We start from the raw sequence: 18,778 nt of genomic DNA on the forward strand, positions 1-18,778 counted from the left end.
TTGAAATCCCAGGAATTTCCATGTACATTTTTTGTACTTTTGTACTTTTTTTTACCCTTGTATCCTATGAGACCATGAAGAGGAGGGTGAAGAAGCACAATGTGGACTTAAGAAAAAAATATTTTAAATAAGTTTGAATGAAACTTCTAAAGTGTCTTACTGATTTATGGACATTAATCATATTTGGAGGTTGCTGGGACTTGTGTACTCAAGGCATAAGTAAGTGTTTGCCAGTCTGCCCATCTGTCATCTTTTCAACTCCTGACTTATCACTGTATGAGAATTCAGCCCCTTGGTTAACTTCTACTTGTGTTTTTTTTTTTTTCCCCCTCTTCAGACAAGTGAGAGAGAGACTAAAGAAGCAAGTTGTTGAGATGAAAGAGAAATTTCCAGGCTTCAGACCAGGACTCGCAATTTTGCAGGTATTGTTTTCTCTAATGACAACTACAGAAAATCTGTGTTGCTTTGCAATGGTAAGTGTACAGCTGATAAGCTTCATCAAAGCTGCCTTGCAATAGTAATATTTTATAAGGAGAGAAAAGCAGAGTTCCCTGTGGGATGGTAACACAGTTCTGTGATGTCTTCTCAAGTACGGGTGCCCGGAAACATTTTGGGGTTTTGGGGTTGGTTTTTTTTTTTCTTTCATCACACCCTTGCAGTTCTCTGAGTGTTATGTTTGTGAAATGGTGAAAGTAGGCTTCTTGCCTATAAAGAGGAGGCAGTGCTTGTAGACTCTATTCCAAGTCTCTGCATTTGTGTGAGCCCCAAAGCCTGTCAACTTTCAGAGATGCGTTTATACAGAAGTCTTGGAAATGGGATGTTTATTAAGGGATTTGGTCTGCTTTTACATCAGAACATGGAGAGAGAAGGGAGGTGGGGGGAAAAAAAGTAACCAACCAAAACCGTCTTTGGCCAAGAAGACTTTGAGTGCAGGGAATGGAACAAAATCCCATTGCTGAATTTGATGTCTGTCAGAAGTGTGAGTAAGTGCTAGAGTCTACACAGAAACGGTTGTGGAGGAAAAAAAGCAATAGTAAGTTCTCATCACTACAGGGTTTTGACCTGTGTTTGGCAGGATTAAGGTGATTTTTTTTTTTTCCTTGCAGCTAATAAAAAATGAAAACCTTTGTGCTTAGATCAGAAGGTGACTTGCAGTAGCAAGTGTCACATAACAGGAAGGAACTGTGTGGCCATAAAGAATTGATGGACTGAAAGTGGCTGCTTAGAGAAGTGGCTTCTGTCCTTATTCAGTATTTTGGGCTCCTGGTGCCTGTCTCTGGATTCCAATGCTAAGACCACTATAGTACACAAAGACCACGCTCCTCTTCAATGCCAGGAACAAATTTGTGGTTTGGTTTTTTTCTGGTTTTCTTTTCCATTACCTTTAAGAAGATCATCTCTACAGAAGACTTGTCTTCAGGTATTTAGAACGAAGGAGGAAGGTCTTCTATTTAAAATGTAGTAAGGGATGCTTTGATGGAAGTTGCCGAACTGCTGACTTTGTAAACTGTGTTCAAAAATTGCTGTCTGGTAGCATTCCTGGTTTTTTTTCTTAGTTTGCCTGTGTTCTCTTCAAACCTGAGTTGTCTCAGAGTCCTTTACAACCTATTTGCTCTTTGGCTCTCTGACACTTTTGTAAGCTACCAAACAGTCTGGGCTTGGAGTTCATCTCCTAATACGGATATTCTCAGCTGTTTATTTTTCAGTGAAGTCAGGAAAATTAGCTGTTTCTGATATGTAGCACCCCGCCCAATATGTGCTCTTTTCTTGGGAGGTATCTGGTGTTCTCTGAGCTCAAAGAGTAAGTCAGTTAATTTTTATTTTTTGTCCTGTAGTCAGGAATGTTCTCTTTTGCACAATATATGTGGTCTGTTTGCTGACATCTCCTGATGCCTGCTCTCTTCCTTCTTTTCTGCCCTGTATGAGACATACCTTTTCCTAAACCCAGCAGACTTTAAAGGGGAGACAGCCCCTTTGTCCAACCGTAGGGAAGAAGAACCAGTCTATGCTGGGTGATCAGGTAATGCAGTCACCCCTGCAGCTTGTAGTCTGTGTGAGAACCAGGGATAGCTACCAAGTACCAGAGAATGGGGCTTCAAGAGTTTGCTTATCAGTTTTTCCTTATTTGCCTCTCATTTTCTTATGGTTACAAGGAGTATTACCCTTAACAAAACATACTGGATGTTGCAAGCAGTCTTCTGAATTGCAGTTGTGCTGTAATCACCCAATACTGCCAAAAACTACAGGCATTTGTTCCACTTGCTGCTTTCTCTTTGTGCATCACTTTGTTCTTGTTTTCTTGGTTTTTCTTTGGCAGGAAAATTCTCAAAGTACAAAACAGCAGTGAAAGAAATCTCTCCATCAAGGCACACATATGTGCATAAAATTAAGATTCCTGGGTATCAAAGAGGCCCAACATTTCTGAAAGCCTTAATTAGATAATTGGATGTTATCAGCACCTGCTGATCATGTTAATTAGCTAGAGATTTAACTTTCTCAGATGAGATGTCAGGCAGTGTTTTCTGCTGTAGTGAACACTGGTTTTCAACAGGTGTAAATAGTGTTTATGCAGGAGATCAGACAACGTGTCTTTAGCTGCCTCTTACTTGAAAGAACATTTTCCTGTTAGCTCCAGCTACTTACAGCCTCTATCAGTATGTTTTACAGCTACTCAAGGATACCTCTGTCTCCTTAGTGTAGCTCAAAGCAAGTCAAGGAAGCTAAGGGTTAAAGCCCATCTTAGCGTGTGACAGAGTCTTTATTCTGCAGTATGACTCAACTGTCTGTTCATCCTTAGGTTGGAAATCGGGATGATTCGAACCTCTACATTAATATGAAGCTGAAGGCTGCTGCTGAGGTAATGCCCAAACTCTTAATATTTCTTTTTACCCTCCTACAGTAGGTCAAATCTGAATATGAAAAAAAAGACGCAAGTCAAATAGTTTTGTCTAAGCTTTGCCCGTATTGGAGAAACCAGTGTTGGCCTGAATTCTTTGGTAGAAGGAAGTAATCTAGGTGTGTAACCTGACACTTAGCCAAGTGGGGTAACAGCGGTGTGGGTTGGTGCCACTTTTTGTGTGATCATCTCCTAGATTACTTGTGTCTGAAGTGCTGATGCTCTGTTTTTCCTGACCTGTGGCCATGTGCTTATCTTCCCTGAATGTCTTGTACCTGTAGTTGTCTTGCATCTCTCACCAAGTGGTACATTACATGCTAAAGCAGGGCTGGGAACATAGATGAGCCCCTGTTTCCCTAGGTAATAGCTGGCATCTTCTCTGCTGGCATTTCGAGGCAGTGTGCTGTTAAGCCAAGATGTTGTTTTTCATGTCAAAAGGTGAATAGGACAGTTGAAGTATAGACCAATCTAAGGAGGCAAAGCACTAATTTCTTTTCTTCTCTTTCATTGATGATATTTCCAAATAATAGGACTGTAGCCACAGGAACAGGAGATAGACCTGGGAAATGTGACAGAATGTAGCTGTGACTGGGCTGGACTGAGAGAATAGCCAGATCAATCTCTGATGTCAATTCAGAAATCGGATAATTTGTTGGTATTCTCATTTGCAGATTGGGATCAGTGCCAATCATATAAAACTGCCAAACACAGCAACAGAAGCTGACGTAAGTAATGTAGCCAATAATGAAAAAATATATAATTTTGGTCTTGAGCTCAAAGGATGAACTTATATTTGCCCTCTCATTTTATAAAAAAAGACTGTGTGCCTATAGATATTAACTCATGAAAAAAGAACTGGAACCTGCTGAGATTTTTTATTTTTAAAAGAAAACTAAATAACTACAATGTAAAATTTGAACTTTAACAGGTATTTTTCTAAAAATAAAAAATGTGAGTCATTTATACTCTTGGGTGGAAAAACTAAACATATTGTGCGTGTCTTTTAATCCAGATAGGATTGTGCTTTTTCCTTTGCATCAGTCATATTTCAGTTTATCGGCCATTAGGTTTTTGGTCTTTACTTCTTGTAGGTCCTCAAGTGCATTGCCTCTTTGAATGGAGACCCTGCTGTTCATGGCTTTATAGTGCAGCTGCCACTTGACTCTGATAAACCCATCGATACAGAAAAAATAACCAATGCTGTTGCACCTGAGAAGGATGTAGATGGGTAAACTGACTTCACCCCTGGAGAGCATGACAGCTACTCCAGAAAGAAACCCTTTTTTTTTTTTCCCTTTTTTTTTTTTTTCTTTTGAACAGTAATCATGAGGCTGGGAATCTTACTTGGCCTTTATTCTTTCAAAATACAGCTTAAGTAGCATCAATGCGGGGAAACTCTCTAGAGGGGACCTTGGAGACTGCTTTATTCCCTGTACGCCAAAAGGATGCATGGAACTTATCAGGCAGACAGGTAAGGAGGTTTCCATCCATTATTCATGAGTGCAGTAGTCTTCAATAAGAGGAGAAATTATGCACCTCGCAAGGCTATGCTTCGTGTTGAAACTTTTGTTGAGATGCCACATTTCATCTCTGCCTTTTCAGATAAGAAAAGAGCTAGTTTTAAAGTGGTCCTTCTGTCCTCCCTTCCAACTCCAATTCTCTATCACACACAACCCAGAAGAAAAATAGTGTCCTGAAGTACCACAGCCAGACTTAAACTGACCAAAAGACTCTGGAGCCATTTGAGTTCGTTTGTACTAGAATGCACAATGACCTATTTTTTACTTTCTCTTAACTTTCTGTGGTGCAGGCATCCAGGTTGCGGGGAAAAGAGCTGTAGTGGTTGGTCGCAGTAAGATCGTTGGTGCTCCCATGCATGACCTGCTGCTCTGGAATCACGCAACAGTAACCACTTGCCATTCAAAGACCTCAACGCTGGCTGAGGAGGTAATGACAGGATGGATGCATGAGGCTGTAGTTATCTGCTGCAAGCCAGCGCTGCCTGCTACACATTGCTACTCAGTGTATTGCTACTGTAAGTCATGGGGTCTGGACTGTCTTTCATCTGAAACAGTTTCCCAGTCTTGTTCATTGGATAATGGTGTAAATACTTCTGCTGGAGTACAATCCTGATTATTTTTGGCCCTTAATGAGAGGCTTTTAATTATAACAATAAAACTATTATTTTTGTTTTCTTTGGGCAAGTGCTGAGAATTTAATCATCCTTTCCTAATCTTCAAGTAGTGGCTGCAAGACAGCATATGTTTTTTGTTTTTTCCTGGAAAGGCCGGGTGGTCTTTTGCTTTAATGGCTGGGAAATGCTAGACCAAATGTTTTCTCCAGGTTTTTTTTTTTCCCCAGTCTATTTTCTATGACTGGGAGTTGGTACCATTTTCCTCTTTAGCAGTGAGAGAGACAGAAATAGTGTGTTGCTGTGCTGCCACCTACTTGGATTTCACAGAGCAATCAACACTGCCAGGCTCTGTAGGCAAGTATTAAAGCTGAAAAGAGGGTAGGTGTATTTGAATATAACTCACAAGGAAGATCAGAAACACTGCAGTGCTTCATGCTGTTAAGTTGCTGTTCAATAAGGCTGTCATTAGGTTGATTAACAATTGAAGTGCTAATTCTTAATGAAATCTTAAAAATAGTTAATCTCCCTTGAAGATTAAAAGAAAAAAATCCAAGGAATAGCAGCTTCCTAAGCAAACATGAATGAAGCAGTGCAAGAACTGACAACGAGCTTTAGTCAGAGTCTCTAACACCAGCTTTGTGACCAGATCTGTGAAATTTCCTGAATATTAGTGAATATTAGTGCTGAATTACAGTCAGCTTTTCCTGGAGTTGCATGTTGTACAGTCCTGGACTTAAAAACCACAAAGCAGTGGTGCCACAAGTGAAGTACTGCTTAGAGTTTTGTGCAGGGGTTGCTCTTGGCTGCTGTCTGATGAGTGCTGGGTATATTTCTAGCGTTGAAAAGAGCAGCTGAATATGCAGGGATATTTGAAAGGAGGAAGATAAGAATATGCAGAAGGCTTTAATTTTATCTAAAAGTAGTCTGTGTGATCCATTGAAGAATCATGGAGAAATTCAAAGGAAGTTGTGAAGTGTTGACTAGCAATAGTTCAGGGTAGGAGTGTGAAAATAGGCCATAATTTCTGGCTGCAGGAATTTGTGCTTGCCAAGGAACTGCTAGCTACCTTTAATTGCTGACGATGCCCTTCCATCCCTCCGATGGTAATGGGTGAGCACACAGTTTCACTGCAATTGAAGCTGATCTAAGTTGCTGCTGAAGCAGCTCTGTGTTTTTCCACTGACGATGTGATACAGAGTTGTTTATTTGGCTTTTTTTATAGGTTGGTAAAGCTGATATCCTGGTGGTTGCAGCTGGTAAACCTGAAATGGTAAAAGGTGAATGGATCAAACCTGGTGCAATTGTAATAGACTGTGGAATTAACCATGTGCCAGGTGCGTGGGTAATGTATAAAGAGTGGGGATGTGTTTATTTGTATATAAATGCAGTTGCTAAGTACATGGATACTGTTTCCTTGGTGTTTCTAGTCAATGCAGACTTCTTTCTCTTTTAAGTCTGTCTTAGGTATTGATGGCAACCTCTGAAGATGCCAGCAGATCAGTGGCAGTTTTGTTTCTGCCTTCAATGAGGCTGATGATCAGTAGAGGAAGGAGAGGGCCTAGGAAATATTACAGCAGAGTATCCATGTAATTTACCACAACTACATAGTGAAGTCTTGCTGCTGTTGTCATTTGTGAGCGTGCAGCTTTGCTGTCATTACTTTGCAGTTAGATCTGATTAAGCTGTTCTGTTTGAAATACATAAATAGCAAGCAGTGTCTTAAAGTAGCTGTGGATTTGTTGAATTACAACATTAACTTCTTAAGCTTGAATGGCTGTTGTCTTGAAACAAAGCAGCTTCTGCAAGAGTGTTGGTGACAGTGGCTCTGGCATAGAATAAAGTGCTTGAACATAATGGATTTTAGGGTAGGGTTTCACTTAGCTACTCCTTCCTTATAAAGGAGAAACAGACAGTCTGGCAATTTCTGTTTTCATCTCATTTTAAATCCAAATTACAGATATTGAATGATATGGAAAATTAGTCACCATCCAACTATCTTTGTGCTACACCCACAAGGCTTTTAAAAGGTAGTTTTCATAATTAATCAGTCATTTTGTTGCCATTATTTAATGGAATGTAAAGAAATTTCTGTTCAGCAGTCTTGTTCCTCAAAGATGACACTGAGCTGCATTTAAAAACATTAGTACTCTGTCTAATTAAAATTAAAAAGTCATCTGCTGTTGCTGTTTGTTGCTTGATGTATTTTTGCCAAGCTACCCAAACTTAGGCAATTTCCCAAAACCCACAGGGTCACTGCTGATTTGCATGAAGCAGAATGGCTTGGAGTCTCCCCCACTAACATGTTGCAAATAAAATTGCCGTTGTGTTTCTGACATGCGATGGTATGACCTTTTTTCAGGCTTGATGTGAACTGCATCTCTGAGGACACATCCCTGTTTCTTTGCAATTAGTCTGCCTTGGGCAGTGCACTGAGATCTGAGTTTCTTGTACCCCCAGCCTAGTCAGCATTGCATGGCAATACGCGTAATGGCATTGTGAGGCTCAGTAATCAGGGCTTGATAGAGTACCATGGAAATCGTCAGATTTCAAAATGATGAATGCCACAGACTTTTCTGTGGTTTTTCTGAAGCTGCTGAGTTTTCCTGCCTTTTTCTTCCCTTCTGATAGGTTGCAAAAAAGTTCTCAGATGAATCTTTCGGGAAATCAGTGCCAGAATTGTGGGAATTGCAATGCTACAGAAGGAACAGCGGCTAGTTTGCCAGCTTCTCCAGATACATCACTGTACAGATAGAATATTGCTGCTAGCTGTGATGGTGCATTGAACGTGGTGGGGGGAGAAATAGCACAGTTGCCGTACATCTTACCATAGCTGTAAGTGCACCCAGCTAGGTGCCTCCTAGGTATAGGTGTGAGTTGCAGCTGGAGGACGTGGCAATCTCTGGATATGCCTACACTTTGCAAGTTGGGGTGCCCTATACAGGCAAATCCCAATATGATTTGACATATCAGGACAATAACTTCATGCAGGCTTGCCAAGTTGGAGTTAAAAAAAGTTATAGCCATGTAGTGCCATGCAAATGCAGCTTTGTTGTGCTTTTGAGTGGAGGGTGGCCTGTATACTCCCAAGGCTGCCAGTTTGGAGGCTAGAATAGGCAGCTTAGGCACATCTGGCTTTGTGTTCATGTGTACTACAGCTGAACAGAATTTCTTCCAGATCTCCAGGTAGAGAGGGAGGAAGAGAGGATCTCCTGAAACCTCTATTAGAGCAGACAACTGTGTCTTACTCCCTTTCCAAACTGGATTGTATTTGTCTTTCTCTCCCCACTGCTGTGGTTGGAGGGCTAGTCCAGCAAATATTCTGAATGCCTTATTCCAGGCCTGTAGAAATTGCTCTGCTACAGGAAGGGAGAGCAGTGCAGGCAGCGCATATTCCCAGAAATGGCATAGTCTCTGGAGTGTCCCTCTGTGAGTCCCGATGGAGGAAGCAACCTGTTCAAAGTCATCTTCTGCTATGAGATTTTGCAGGCCTAGCCAACAGGGAACCTTGAACAGTGGGAAATGAGACCAGCAAAGGAGGACCAGCCTCTGTGGATCTCAGTGCCATGCTCTTCAAACACCAGAGGAGCTAGAAAGATACAGAAAGCCTTGACTTGATGCTCTATTTATATCTTCATGTACTGGGAATCAAGCTGTCAGGCCTGTAAGATCAGATTGTGTTGGATCCCTCATGAAACACCTTTCCCAGTAGTGTCCAGAAAAAGAAGCAGACTGCAAGCAGGTGGTTTCATGTTTTATAGATGATGGACATATATGGTCTTGTGTGTTTGCAGTCATATATCCACCAGAAACATGTTACAGTTGCATGTGCATTGGCACAAGTTTGCTTGGAAGTCATGTGGATATTCCCAGCCCTCGTCTGGTGGAAGCAGGACTGTGGATTAGCTCTGGTCCAGAAGCTGCACTCAGGCTGTCTTTCATGCAGCTGTCTCTGGAGATAGATGGAGATCATCATACCTGTTCATTCCATATGTGTAGGCATGTCTTTCACTTCTTTGATCTCAAAGTCCTTGGATGCTCTCTCTCATGTGTTCCAGCGGGTTAGAGAACCTACTGGACCAAAGAAGACACAGGCACTGGGAATGGTTATAGTGTCACTGATACTCTCTGTAACTAGTTGTTTTGGTTTTTTTTAAGGGTGGGATGATGAATATTGAGAAGGTGAAATTATGGGGAGAGGCAGAAAGTGTTGTATGTGAGCTTTCCTTCAAAAGACTATTTTAAAGGTAATTGAATAGCTCCTAGGTTGTGCTCAGCAGTGCTTGGTGTGAGGTGCGGATGCAGAGGCAGGGACTGGGGGTTTGTTTGGCTTGTGCTCATCACTGTGTCTGTGTAACAAATTAGGCTGTTTGTGTTTGGAGTGCCTAATTCATCGCTTGTTTTCTTTATTCTTGGGCCTGGAGTCTTCCTGGCCAGGGTGGCTGGTAAGCCTGCTTGGCATCCTTGGAAGAAAATACAATTATGTTATTTGCCTTTTGCAACCTTAATTAAACTGGGCTTTAGGCTGGAAAGCCAGATTGGTCTGCAGTTCAGGCAGCAAAGCTGACTGTTTAACAGCTGTGATGTTCAAGATTTGAACTTTAGGGAGAAGTGTTGCTTAAAACACAAACAGAGCAAAACATCCAAGCTGGTAATTGTCAGTAACAATGCAGCTAAAAATTAGTGTTGGCAGGAGCTGCTTTTGTTCCCTCTTTGATTTTAACATAATCAGCTGTTTAGGAGTTTGGTTTCTCTTCCACTCCTCCCCTTGCCAAATGTATGTACAGTTATTGATTGTGTACTGTTCAAACATACACTTACTGTATCCAATATAATATTTCAGTGTAACAACATTAAAATCTATCTTCAGCTTTTTCACACGGCTTAAAAGTTCCCTAGAGTCCTCGTATCTGAAATGAGGATCTGACACTCCAGGAGAAACTTAAATTTTCTTTTTTTGATATGCTGTGTCTATAATCAGCGAGTTCCTTAGATGACTGTGCTAGTTTACTAATGCATTTTGTCTTTTTCTCTCTTTATGGGTGAGCTTAAAGGTCACCACTGGAAAAAAGAACTATATCTGCTTCTGAATTGTCAGGTCATGTAGTGCAGCAGGATATAGCAATGTTTTTTTTGCCAGAGAGAAAGGAGATTATTCTACTGGAGCTCTCTTAAGCCACCTATGAGGTTTGTTTTGACAAGACTCTGATCTCTGTGAATTGCAGTATTTACCGGTCCGTGTTTAGAATGGCAATGAGTAATTGAAAAGCTCAGCACTTTCTGTCTTCAGTTTCTGTAAAGGCAGGTGATTTTATTCAATAGTAAGGCCTAGATGTCCTCCAAAATGGAACAGAGCAAATGTAAACCTGGGTTGTTGGAACAAGTCGGCCATGTTTCTTCTCTCACTTCTTTTAGACCATTGGTTTATCTCCTTTAAACTGGAAGCTGTACTAATCCTTCAGAGCAATACAGCAGGAGCTGTGAGAGGATGGTTCAAGTGACACCTCTATTGTATGTCCCATTTGTCTTTTATTATCGCACAGATGTAAGACTTGGTCTGTGCTTTGGTCCCCCTGCAAGTCTGGAGTCATCTTCAGACTGCCCTGTGGGCCATGTGCCACTGAGAAAACACTGGCATCCTCAAGGAAAGGGAGTTCTATCTGACTGAAGATAAATTGCGCTTAATGGGAAGATATGTTGCATGAGCTGTCAGCACTCTCTGGGTGAAGTATGATGACAACAGCTTCATCTTGTAATGTTGTTTTAACTTCTTATTTTTCTTCACTGCTTCCTGGGTACTCAGCTTCTGTTTTGTTTAGTCCGATAGAGCAAAAGACTTCAGCTTCAGTCAGTGCTGCCTCCTCTGTTATTTTGGTGAAATGTGATGTGTAACTTACTTTTTCCTTAAATTCCCAGACAGCACAAAGGCCAGTGGAAAAAGAGTTGTAGGAGATGTGGCGTACAGTACAGCAAAGGAAAAAGCTTCCTACATCACCCCAGTTCCTGGTGGCGTTGGGCCTATGACTGTGGCCATGTTAATGCAGGTATGTGGGCAGACTGTGAGACTGCTGGTCATGTCCTCTACGTTTGCCTTTGGGATATGTTGCTGCTGACCATCAGCATGCTACCAAAGCAACAGGTGCTTCCTTCTTGCTCTTACAGCGGTCTAGTTAGGATTTACAATTTCTAGTCCAAACAATTTGGATTCAGTTAACTGAGGAAGAAAATGGACTTTAAGGAAATACTAGGACAGAGGGTTTTTTGGTTCGGATTTTTTGGGGGGGTGGTTTTTTGAGTGTGGTCTCTCAAAACGGTGAGAAACAGGCTTGTCTCACAATACTCTGGCTGCATTCTAAAACTATCCATAGGGTGATTCGATAAAAAGGAGGAGAGTAACAGTATAAGCCAGCTCCCTCTGTTTCCTGCTTTGCTTAAGAAACCCTGCTGGCACAGAACACCCCAAAAAAATCCAGCACACTGAAAGGTAGGTAGGTAGATGGATGGATAGATAGATATGGTGGGGTTTTTTTCTTTTTAAGAAAACTACGAGCTCTCATTTTGGATTGTTAGCAAATGCTTTAATCAAAGCACTTTATGTTAATCCCAAACTGAGACAAATGGGAGGGGAAAACCTTTCTGAGTCTCTTTGTTAACCAGCATGGTTCATACAGTGGTGGTTGCTATAATGCATTCTCATACTCATTTTAGAGCACAGTGGAGAGTGCGCAGCGTTTTCTGGAGAAGTTCCAGCCTGGAAAATGGAACATCCAATATAACCAGCTTACCCTAAAGATGCCTGTTCCAAGGTAATGCTTTCAAATGAAGCCACTGGCAGTATTCGTGCAGTATAGCATTCACTTCTGTTCCCAGGCTTTGCATAATACAGGGCATACATGTACGTAGAGTGTAGCTGGCACTGAAGTTTGGAGAGAAGTAGAGAGAAAGCACTGTGAAGGCTTCCTAAGGGAGCAGAGCTAACCTGCAGTGGTGCTGTGACACATATGTTGAAGTGTAGGCTTGGGTCATCCTGGTAATATTAAGGCATAAACATGGACTTCCAGACTCCTTAGGCCAACTAGATAGTTGCTGATTCAGCAAATAGTGAAACACTTGTATTTTGGAAAATTTTCAGTCTGACATGGCAAAAACCTATCATCTTGAAGTAGGAGTTGTTGGTGTCAAGTCCCCAAGGAGCAGTTGAAAATATACAAAATACCAAAAGGGAGCATAACACATTGCCTACAAAAAGGCATTCTTGGGCTGGGAGGAGTGGGGGTAGAGTTGGTGAGGGTTTTTTTGTGTTTGGTTTGTTTTTTTCAAAAAAAAAAAAAAAGGCAGCTCTGAGGATGTGTCTATTCTAATGTAGCCAGTATCAGTCTGATTGATTCATTTAACTAGGAGGGGCTAAAGCTTCCCTTTTAAAATGTAGATTAGGTGTTTAGGTGTTTGTAGTTTATGCCATCCAGAAGTGGCAAATTTGTGAGAAGTCTTTGACTTACAAATTGACCTTGTTCTCTTTCTTTAAGTGATATTGAAATATCGCAGTCTTGCATACCCAAGCCCATTGATCAAGTTGCAAAAGAAGTTGGCCTGCTCCCTGATGAGATGGAACTCTACGGCCAAACTAAAGCCAAGGTTCATCTGTCAGTTCTTAAACGGCTGAAGAACCAGCCAGATGGCAAATATGTTGTTGTTACTGGGTAGGTACTTCCTTAGTACCACCACTTACATGATGTCAAGGTGAAAAGAAATTTTACTAGCATGGCTTGTCGTTGTATTGACTTTTGGTAAGGTGAATGTATGGGGTGCTCTGGGTTTTAGTAAACGACACTGTGAAAATCTAGTGGTTTGGGAAATAGATTTATCTCTTCTGGCAAATAGTGGGAATGTGGTTTAACATTTCTCTCCTGGAGATGAATTATTTTGGTCTGCAGGTTAGGGTTATGAAGGGCAAACTGGATTGTAGTCAAAGTTCTCCTAGTCTAGTAGCCTGCCTTCAACAGTAACTAGCATGTTGTTTCAGAGGAAAGTCTTAGGCAGTTATGTGATAATTTGCCAGTCTCATTCCAGTTTTGAACTGATGAAGATTAGCTGAAGTCTGAGCCAATGCAGAATTTGCATTGGCATTAACTGCAATCACTGGGTGACTGTTTATCCCTGTAAGTATTTTGAGTCTCACCCACTGCAAGGGTTTAATTGTGTCTGTTCTGCTTTTTCACTGCAGGATAACTCCTACTCCCCTGGGAGAGGGATTGTTCAAGCGTTAGGAGCACACCTTAACCAGAATGTCTTTGCCTGTGTTCGGCAGCCTTCTCAGGGGCCAACCTTTGGTATAAAAGGTATGAGCTGTTCTGTTGCTTGCAGTTGGACTAAATGGGGAAAGATGGCATTTGGAGATTTTATTCTGCTGCATTATAGTCTTACATAATTCCCAGTTACAATTGCATTTCTTTTAAGAAAGAAAAACCTTGGGTAAGTTCTTCAGTGTTGTCTTCAAGTGCTGTGCTGGGATTTAAACCAAGTTGCTCGACAGTAGCTGCCTTCTTAAAGCCATTAAGCAAACACATGTAATACCATTCTGGGCTAGAGAGACCTTTATTTGCATGATTTGACTATTGTCTCTCTGTAGGTGGAGCTGCAGGTGGTGGCTATTGTCAAGTTATCCCCATGGAAGAGGTAATTCTTTATACAAAGTCTCATTGCTCATATAGCTCACAGACCTTGAAGAGATAGTCCAGTCAGATAACTTAAAAAATCTTTTTTGTTTATGGCCCAGTGTAGCACTCCCAAGAACTGGATACTTGATTTCAGCAAAGCTTTTTTTTTTTTTTTAAAAAAAAAAAAAAAAGATAACATCTTTGGTTGTTTCAGAAGGGTGCCTGCATGGTCAGGGAACTTCATGGAACTGGGAATTCCCAGTTCCTCTGTTCCCTCCCCTTCTCTGCCATGAGTTGCTGTATACCCTTGAGCAAAGTACATCCTGTGCCTTTTTTTCCCAGTGCTGAAATGAAGATGATAATGACTTAATATGTTTTGGAAGCATATTAAGTAGTTCTGTCAGCAGCGGTGGTCACCGACTCTTTCTGTGAGCTATTTTGATGTACTTGTGTTTTAGATTACTAACATGAAATGGGAAGAGGGAAGTGGGAATCAGTAATGCCAAGACCTCAGCCTGTGGGGGACTGGCACTGCAGCATATTTCTGACGTGACTTGGCAAAATCCCGTGTCTGGGGGCAGGGAATTGAAAGGCACGTGTAGCACGTGCTCTCGTGCTTCTCTCAACTCTCAAAGTAATTGCCTGTAGAATTCTACCTTTGTCTCATGCACTATAGATTGACACAGGGCAATTTTAGGAATAAAAGCAGAAATTACCAAAAGGGCTGTTTGTTCCAATTGATGCAGCAAGTCCATAAAAGAGAAAAATGTTAAGGAGGCAGAATATTGATTTAGTCAGCTGCCAAGAACATGTGTGAATGATAGATGTGACAGGAAAAATAATCTCCTCTTTGGGAGTGTTAATAAGACAAGCCAAAATACTTGACTCTGTGCAGCAGTGGGTAACAGCCCCACTCTTGGAACCAAGCTGGCTGAAAGGACTTTCTTTAAGTATGACCCACGTGGTATAAATACACATAGTTTTGTGGGGGTGTTTTAATTGATGCATGTCTCATAAAATTGAAGTATCTGGAGTCACTAGTTACAGTAATGACCTTGATACATCATTTGATATTTCTGCATGCAGCTTTCATCCTAGGAAAAGATTAGCAAGTGAAAAACTTTTGAGTTCATACTGCAGAACTGAGGTAGTAATAATTGCTTCTTGTTGCATGTACGTAGAATGAGACAACAATTAGCATTTACTAATAAGGATTTATAATCAGTGTGTGACTAGCTGCATTCTGCTTTTAGCTATCTGGTTTTTAAGACCACAGTAGCAAGGCTTCAACAAATGGTATTGTAAGGTCTTCTGTCATATCACCTTTTCTAATGTCCCCTTTTCATCTTTCTCCTTTGCTGCTCTGCTACAGAGGAAAATGATTGTTTTAACCATACCTCTTAGTCCCCTGCCGTAATGCAAGTTTGTCACGTAAGCTATATATACCAAGCCATTTGTGAGTATACCTACAGTGCAGCCAGATAACTCATGTAGTCAAACCCCCTCAAACTATCTTTTAATGAGGTAGAACCAAGAAAACTACTAGCAGTGTCACTGTGTAGTACGTGGTCTATAAGTTCTGCCTACAATACTGTGTGTTTGAGTGGTTAGCTTATGCAGAGCTCTGTGCAACCACAGCTCTACTGCTAGCACTACACAAGGTTGATAGTTTCAATTTAGCTCAAAAGATATCTTTGTGGGCGCAGCAGCAGCTTCAACTAATGTATGTGTGAAACCTGTTGTGCAAATAATGAGAGTGGGTCAGAAGGAAGGTGAAGGAGGAGCAAAGCAGATGTGTCATACCATGGTCTTCTCAGGTGTCAAGAACTGTGAGAACTGTTCTTGTGGAAAAAAAAAAAAAACTTTTTATTTGGAAGCTTCGTTCTGGAAGTTTGTAAAATGACATCAATGTGGGGGAGGCATTTTTCTGTTTTAGAGAAATTCTTTCCTCTCTTCCACATACTACACTGAGCAATCTCTCCCCCTCCACCCTCACCCACTTTAACATTGCTATTAATACTTCTCTTTCCATCTGTCTACGACGAAATGAAATAGATGAAAATTGCAGCAGGATGAGGTAACTGATATGTTTTATCTCCTCTAGTTTAACCTTCACCTCACTGGTGACATCCATGCTATCACTGCAGCCAACAACCTGGTCGCTGCTGCTGTCGACGCACGTATATTCCATGAGCTAACTCAGACTGACCAGGTGCGATCCTTCCTTATGATGTATTTGAGCCCAGCCCCCTTTGGCCAAGATCTTTTGGGTGTGCCAGCAGTGCTAATTAACTACCTGTTTCATTCTGCAAGGCTCTCTACAACCGTTTGGTGCCTTCTGTCAATGGTGTTAGGAAGTTCTCAGACATTCAGATCCGAAGACTACAGGTAAGTTCACTGGTTTCGCATTGGTTTCTGGTTCTGCTCCATTTACTCATCCTTAACGTAGGCAGAGCTACGTTACAGAAATCCTCGTGTGGTCCTCTAGGTCATTCAGCTGGCATTTATTTTTTACATAGAGTGTGCAGAAGTGTTGTAGCCCTTCTTTCAGAAAACGGTGAGATGCAGCCCCAAGGGGAAGAATCATTGATGTAACTCTCTTTATCATGCGCTGTATGAGTAATGCAGTGGGAAGAGGCAAAGGGATTAGTGCCCTTTATTAATGGTGTCAATTCAGTGTCCTTAATGCAGTTTAAGAAAGAACCAGAATCAGTCTCTGTACCTTACACCCAGTTACAGCTAGAGATGAATAGTTCCCATGTGACAGCTATATAGATAATGCAGCACAAAAAAAGGCAATTTATAAAATTCAGCAAAAAGAGAACATAGAGAATTTTTTGTCTTATCCAGATTGAGGAAACGGGGAAAAATGGAAAAAATACCTGTCCCCTAAGTTCCCCACTCTTCCTCTCCCCCCAAAAAAATTCCCAGTTAGATGAGTAGCCCTGTCATTGAATGGCAGTCCCTGAGCAGACCATAGCTCCTCTGATCCTCAGAAATCAATGTGAACTAACATGTGTCCCTGACTTCTGCAAAAATGAGGTTTAACAGGAATAGTTTTGCACTGGGCTTGAATCTTCTGGCTAGGAGGACAGCCTGGGGCCTGCTAAGCTCTTTCAAAGTACAAACCTGTTTCTACAGTATTCAGGCTACATTAGTTGCCCATTTGGAAGTCAGGAGCAATAGTTAGACTACTTAGGAAGATAAAACTCTGATTTATTAATTGGCTATAATGTCTCAACCATTAGAAAATGTGTGGTTTGCTTCCACTGCTGAGCAAAGAAGCTACATTGTATTGCTTGGTGTTCCTGACGGACTGCTGAGAGAATTCTACCCTAACCACTCTGGTTATTAAAGGTCGAGATGTGAACGGGATGCTAATACTCCAGAAAGATGACGTCTTTTTTTTGTTGTTGTTTATTTCTTTTTCTAAATGATATGCTTGAAGAGGAAGAGAACAGACTTTCTTCCTCCCTGCTGTTCTTCAGGAGAAAAATAAGACTTAGCTGTCTAGCTAATTAAAAAAAGCTTGCTCGTTCATAAATCAACTCAATCGTTTTCCTCATTCCTGAGCTTGCGCTTGTATAGGGCTTCTTGAGATAATTCTTCTCTCAATTAAGCAACTTGGCAAACTGCCCATCCTCTCAGTATGTTCAAGATCAGCTTTCTGGGATGCTGACAGCCTTGTGACTGAATTGTTTAATTCCTCCTTTGTGCTGCTTAACCAGCATGCTGAAAGCAGTGTCTTTAAATACGTATGGCTGTGTGCAGTGACCCTAGGCAAACTAATGAGAAATGGATGTAAGCATGTGAGACTAATGATTAGAACAAGGCGTGTAAGGAACTGCAGAGCTCTCTCTCTTACTCTTTCTATAGATGCCTTGCACAACACTTGGTGACAATCTGCCCTAATGAGCTCTGTTGTCTGCCTTGCCCTTTACTAGTTGGCCAGCAGCAAGCTCTGCTTCCAAATACACACTGATATGGATCATCTTATGTTGTTGTGGGGTCTCAGAGAAGGGGCACCAAAAAGGCAGCCCCTCCTTATTTCTGAATATGCATGTGCTACTGCCGAAGGCTCATTGCTCTAGTGAAAGGTTCATTTCTGTGAATCTTTTCATTATACCTTTTTTTCTTTTATTTGTCCTTTCTTCCCCTAGAAATTGGGCATTAACAAAACTGATCCTACGACTTTGACAAAGGAAGAAGTAAACTTCTTTGTGAGATTGGACATTGACCCAGGCACCATAACATGGCAAAGAGGTACAAGAGCCATTAAATGAAAGAATTATTAAGAAACAAAATGTCTGTCAAAAGGGAGGTTTGCAAGTGCAGCAGGAACTGCGTTTCCTGGGAAAATGGGAAAGAGGGCAGGGCTGGCCTCTCCTTCTGAGTGTTTGGTGGGATAGATGCCTGCAGCTGGGATCGCATTTCTAAAGGGTCTGACTCAGGGACTTGAATCTGCTCTGAATTCACAAAGATTAAGACTTCACTAATTGGTGCAAGTTTGTGTTTCTGGATTTGTCAGTCACTGAGGGAGTTGAGTTTGGCAACCGTAGCCAGCAACCTTTTTACCTGACTGAGAAAGCTCTGTGAGCAAGGAGAGGGTTCTGCTCTGGGATTAAACTAAAAAGTGGGCAGTTTTAATCTGCTCGCTTGCTCTGTTGGGGACTGACAGCAAATAAAGGCCAGATTTTTAAAAGGTTTTTAAAGATACCTGAAGGTGAGATCAGTCTCTGGTCTGGCAGATTTAATATTTCACTAGCAAAGGAAATTTCAAAAATGGACATTTTTTTCTGATTTAGACCCCAAGAGTATTGCTTTTTCTTCTTTTTATTAAAATACAGTGTGAAATGTATTCTCCAAAATTTGCTTTGTAGCCTGTAATGGGGCTAAAGTAGTCTGCCTCATGGGAAATATTTTATAAAATACTTAGAATTTTTCAAGCAGATAGTAAGGAACAGCAAATTTAAGCCAGTATTCGATAGTTTGTGTTTCCAAGATAATTTGAGTTAATAGGGCTGTGTGAAACTCTTCTTGCTAAATGGTAGAATCTGACCATTTTATCACTTAACTTATAAAATGATAATTTTA

At 41.2% G+C, this 18,778-nt stretch overlaps 1 protein-coding gene across 1 annotated transcript in view; it reads left to right on the forward strand.

Annotated features, from left to right (window-relative positions):
- The first annotated feature begins 343 nt into the window (after positions 1–343).
- Positions 344–18,778, forward strand: part of LOC104079849 (C-1-tetrahydrofolate synthase, cytoplasmic-like) — a 33,816-nt gene continuing 15,381 nt past the window's right edge. The window contains 16 exon segments of the mRNA XM_009582024.1: positions 344–422; positions 2,798–2,857; positions 3,568–3,621; positions 3,988–4,124; positions 4,267–4,367; positions 4,707–4,843; positions 6,253–6,364; positions 10,944–11,071; positions 11,736–11,833; positions 12,554–12,727; positions 13,252–13,277; positions 13,280–13,366; positions 13,657–13,703; positions 15,789–15,896; positions 15,998–16,072; positions 17,845–17,947. Coding sequence (XP_009580319.1) covers positions 375–422; positions 2,798–2,857; positions 3,568–3,621; positions 3,988–4,124; positions 4,267–4,367; positions 4,707–4,843; positions 6,253–6,364; positions 10,944–11,071; positions 11,736–11,833; positions 12,554–12,727; positions 13,252–13,277; positions 13,280–13,366; positions 13,657–13,703; positions 15,789–15,896; positions 15,998–16,072; positions 17,845–17,947 — 1,495 coding nt within the window. The 5' untranslated portion in view covers positions 344–374.

The sequence above is a fragment of the Fulmarus glacialis genome, unplaced genomic scaffold, assembly GCF_000690835.1.
Source record: "Fulmarus glacialis isolate BGI_N327 unplaced genomic scaffold, ASM69083v1 scaffold18307, whole genome shotgun sequence".
Lineage (NCBI taxonomy): Eukaryota > Metazoa > Chordata > Aves > Procellariiformes > Procellariidae > Fulmarus > Fulmarus glacialis.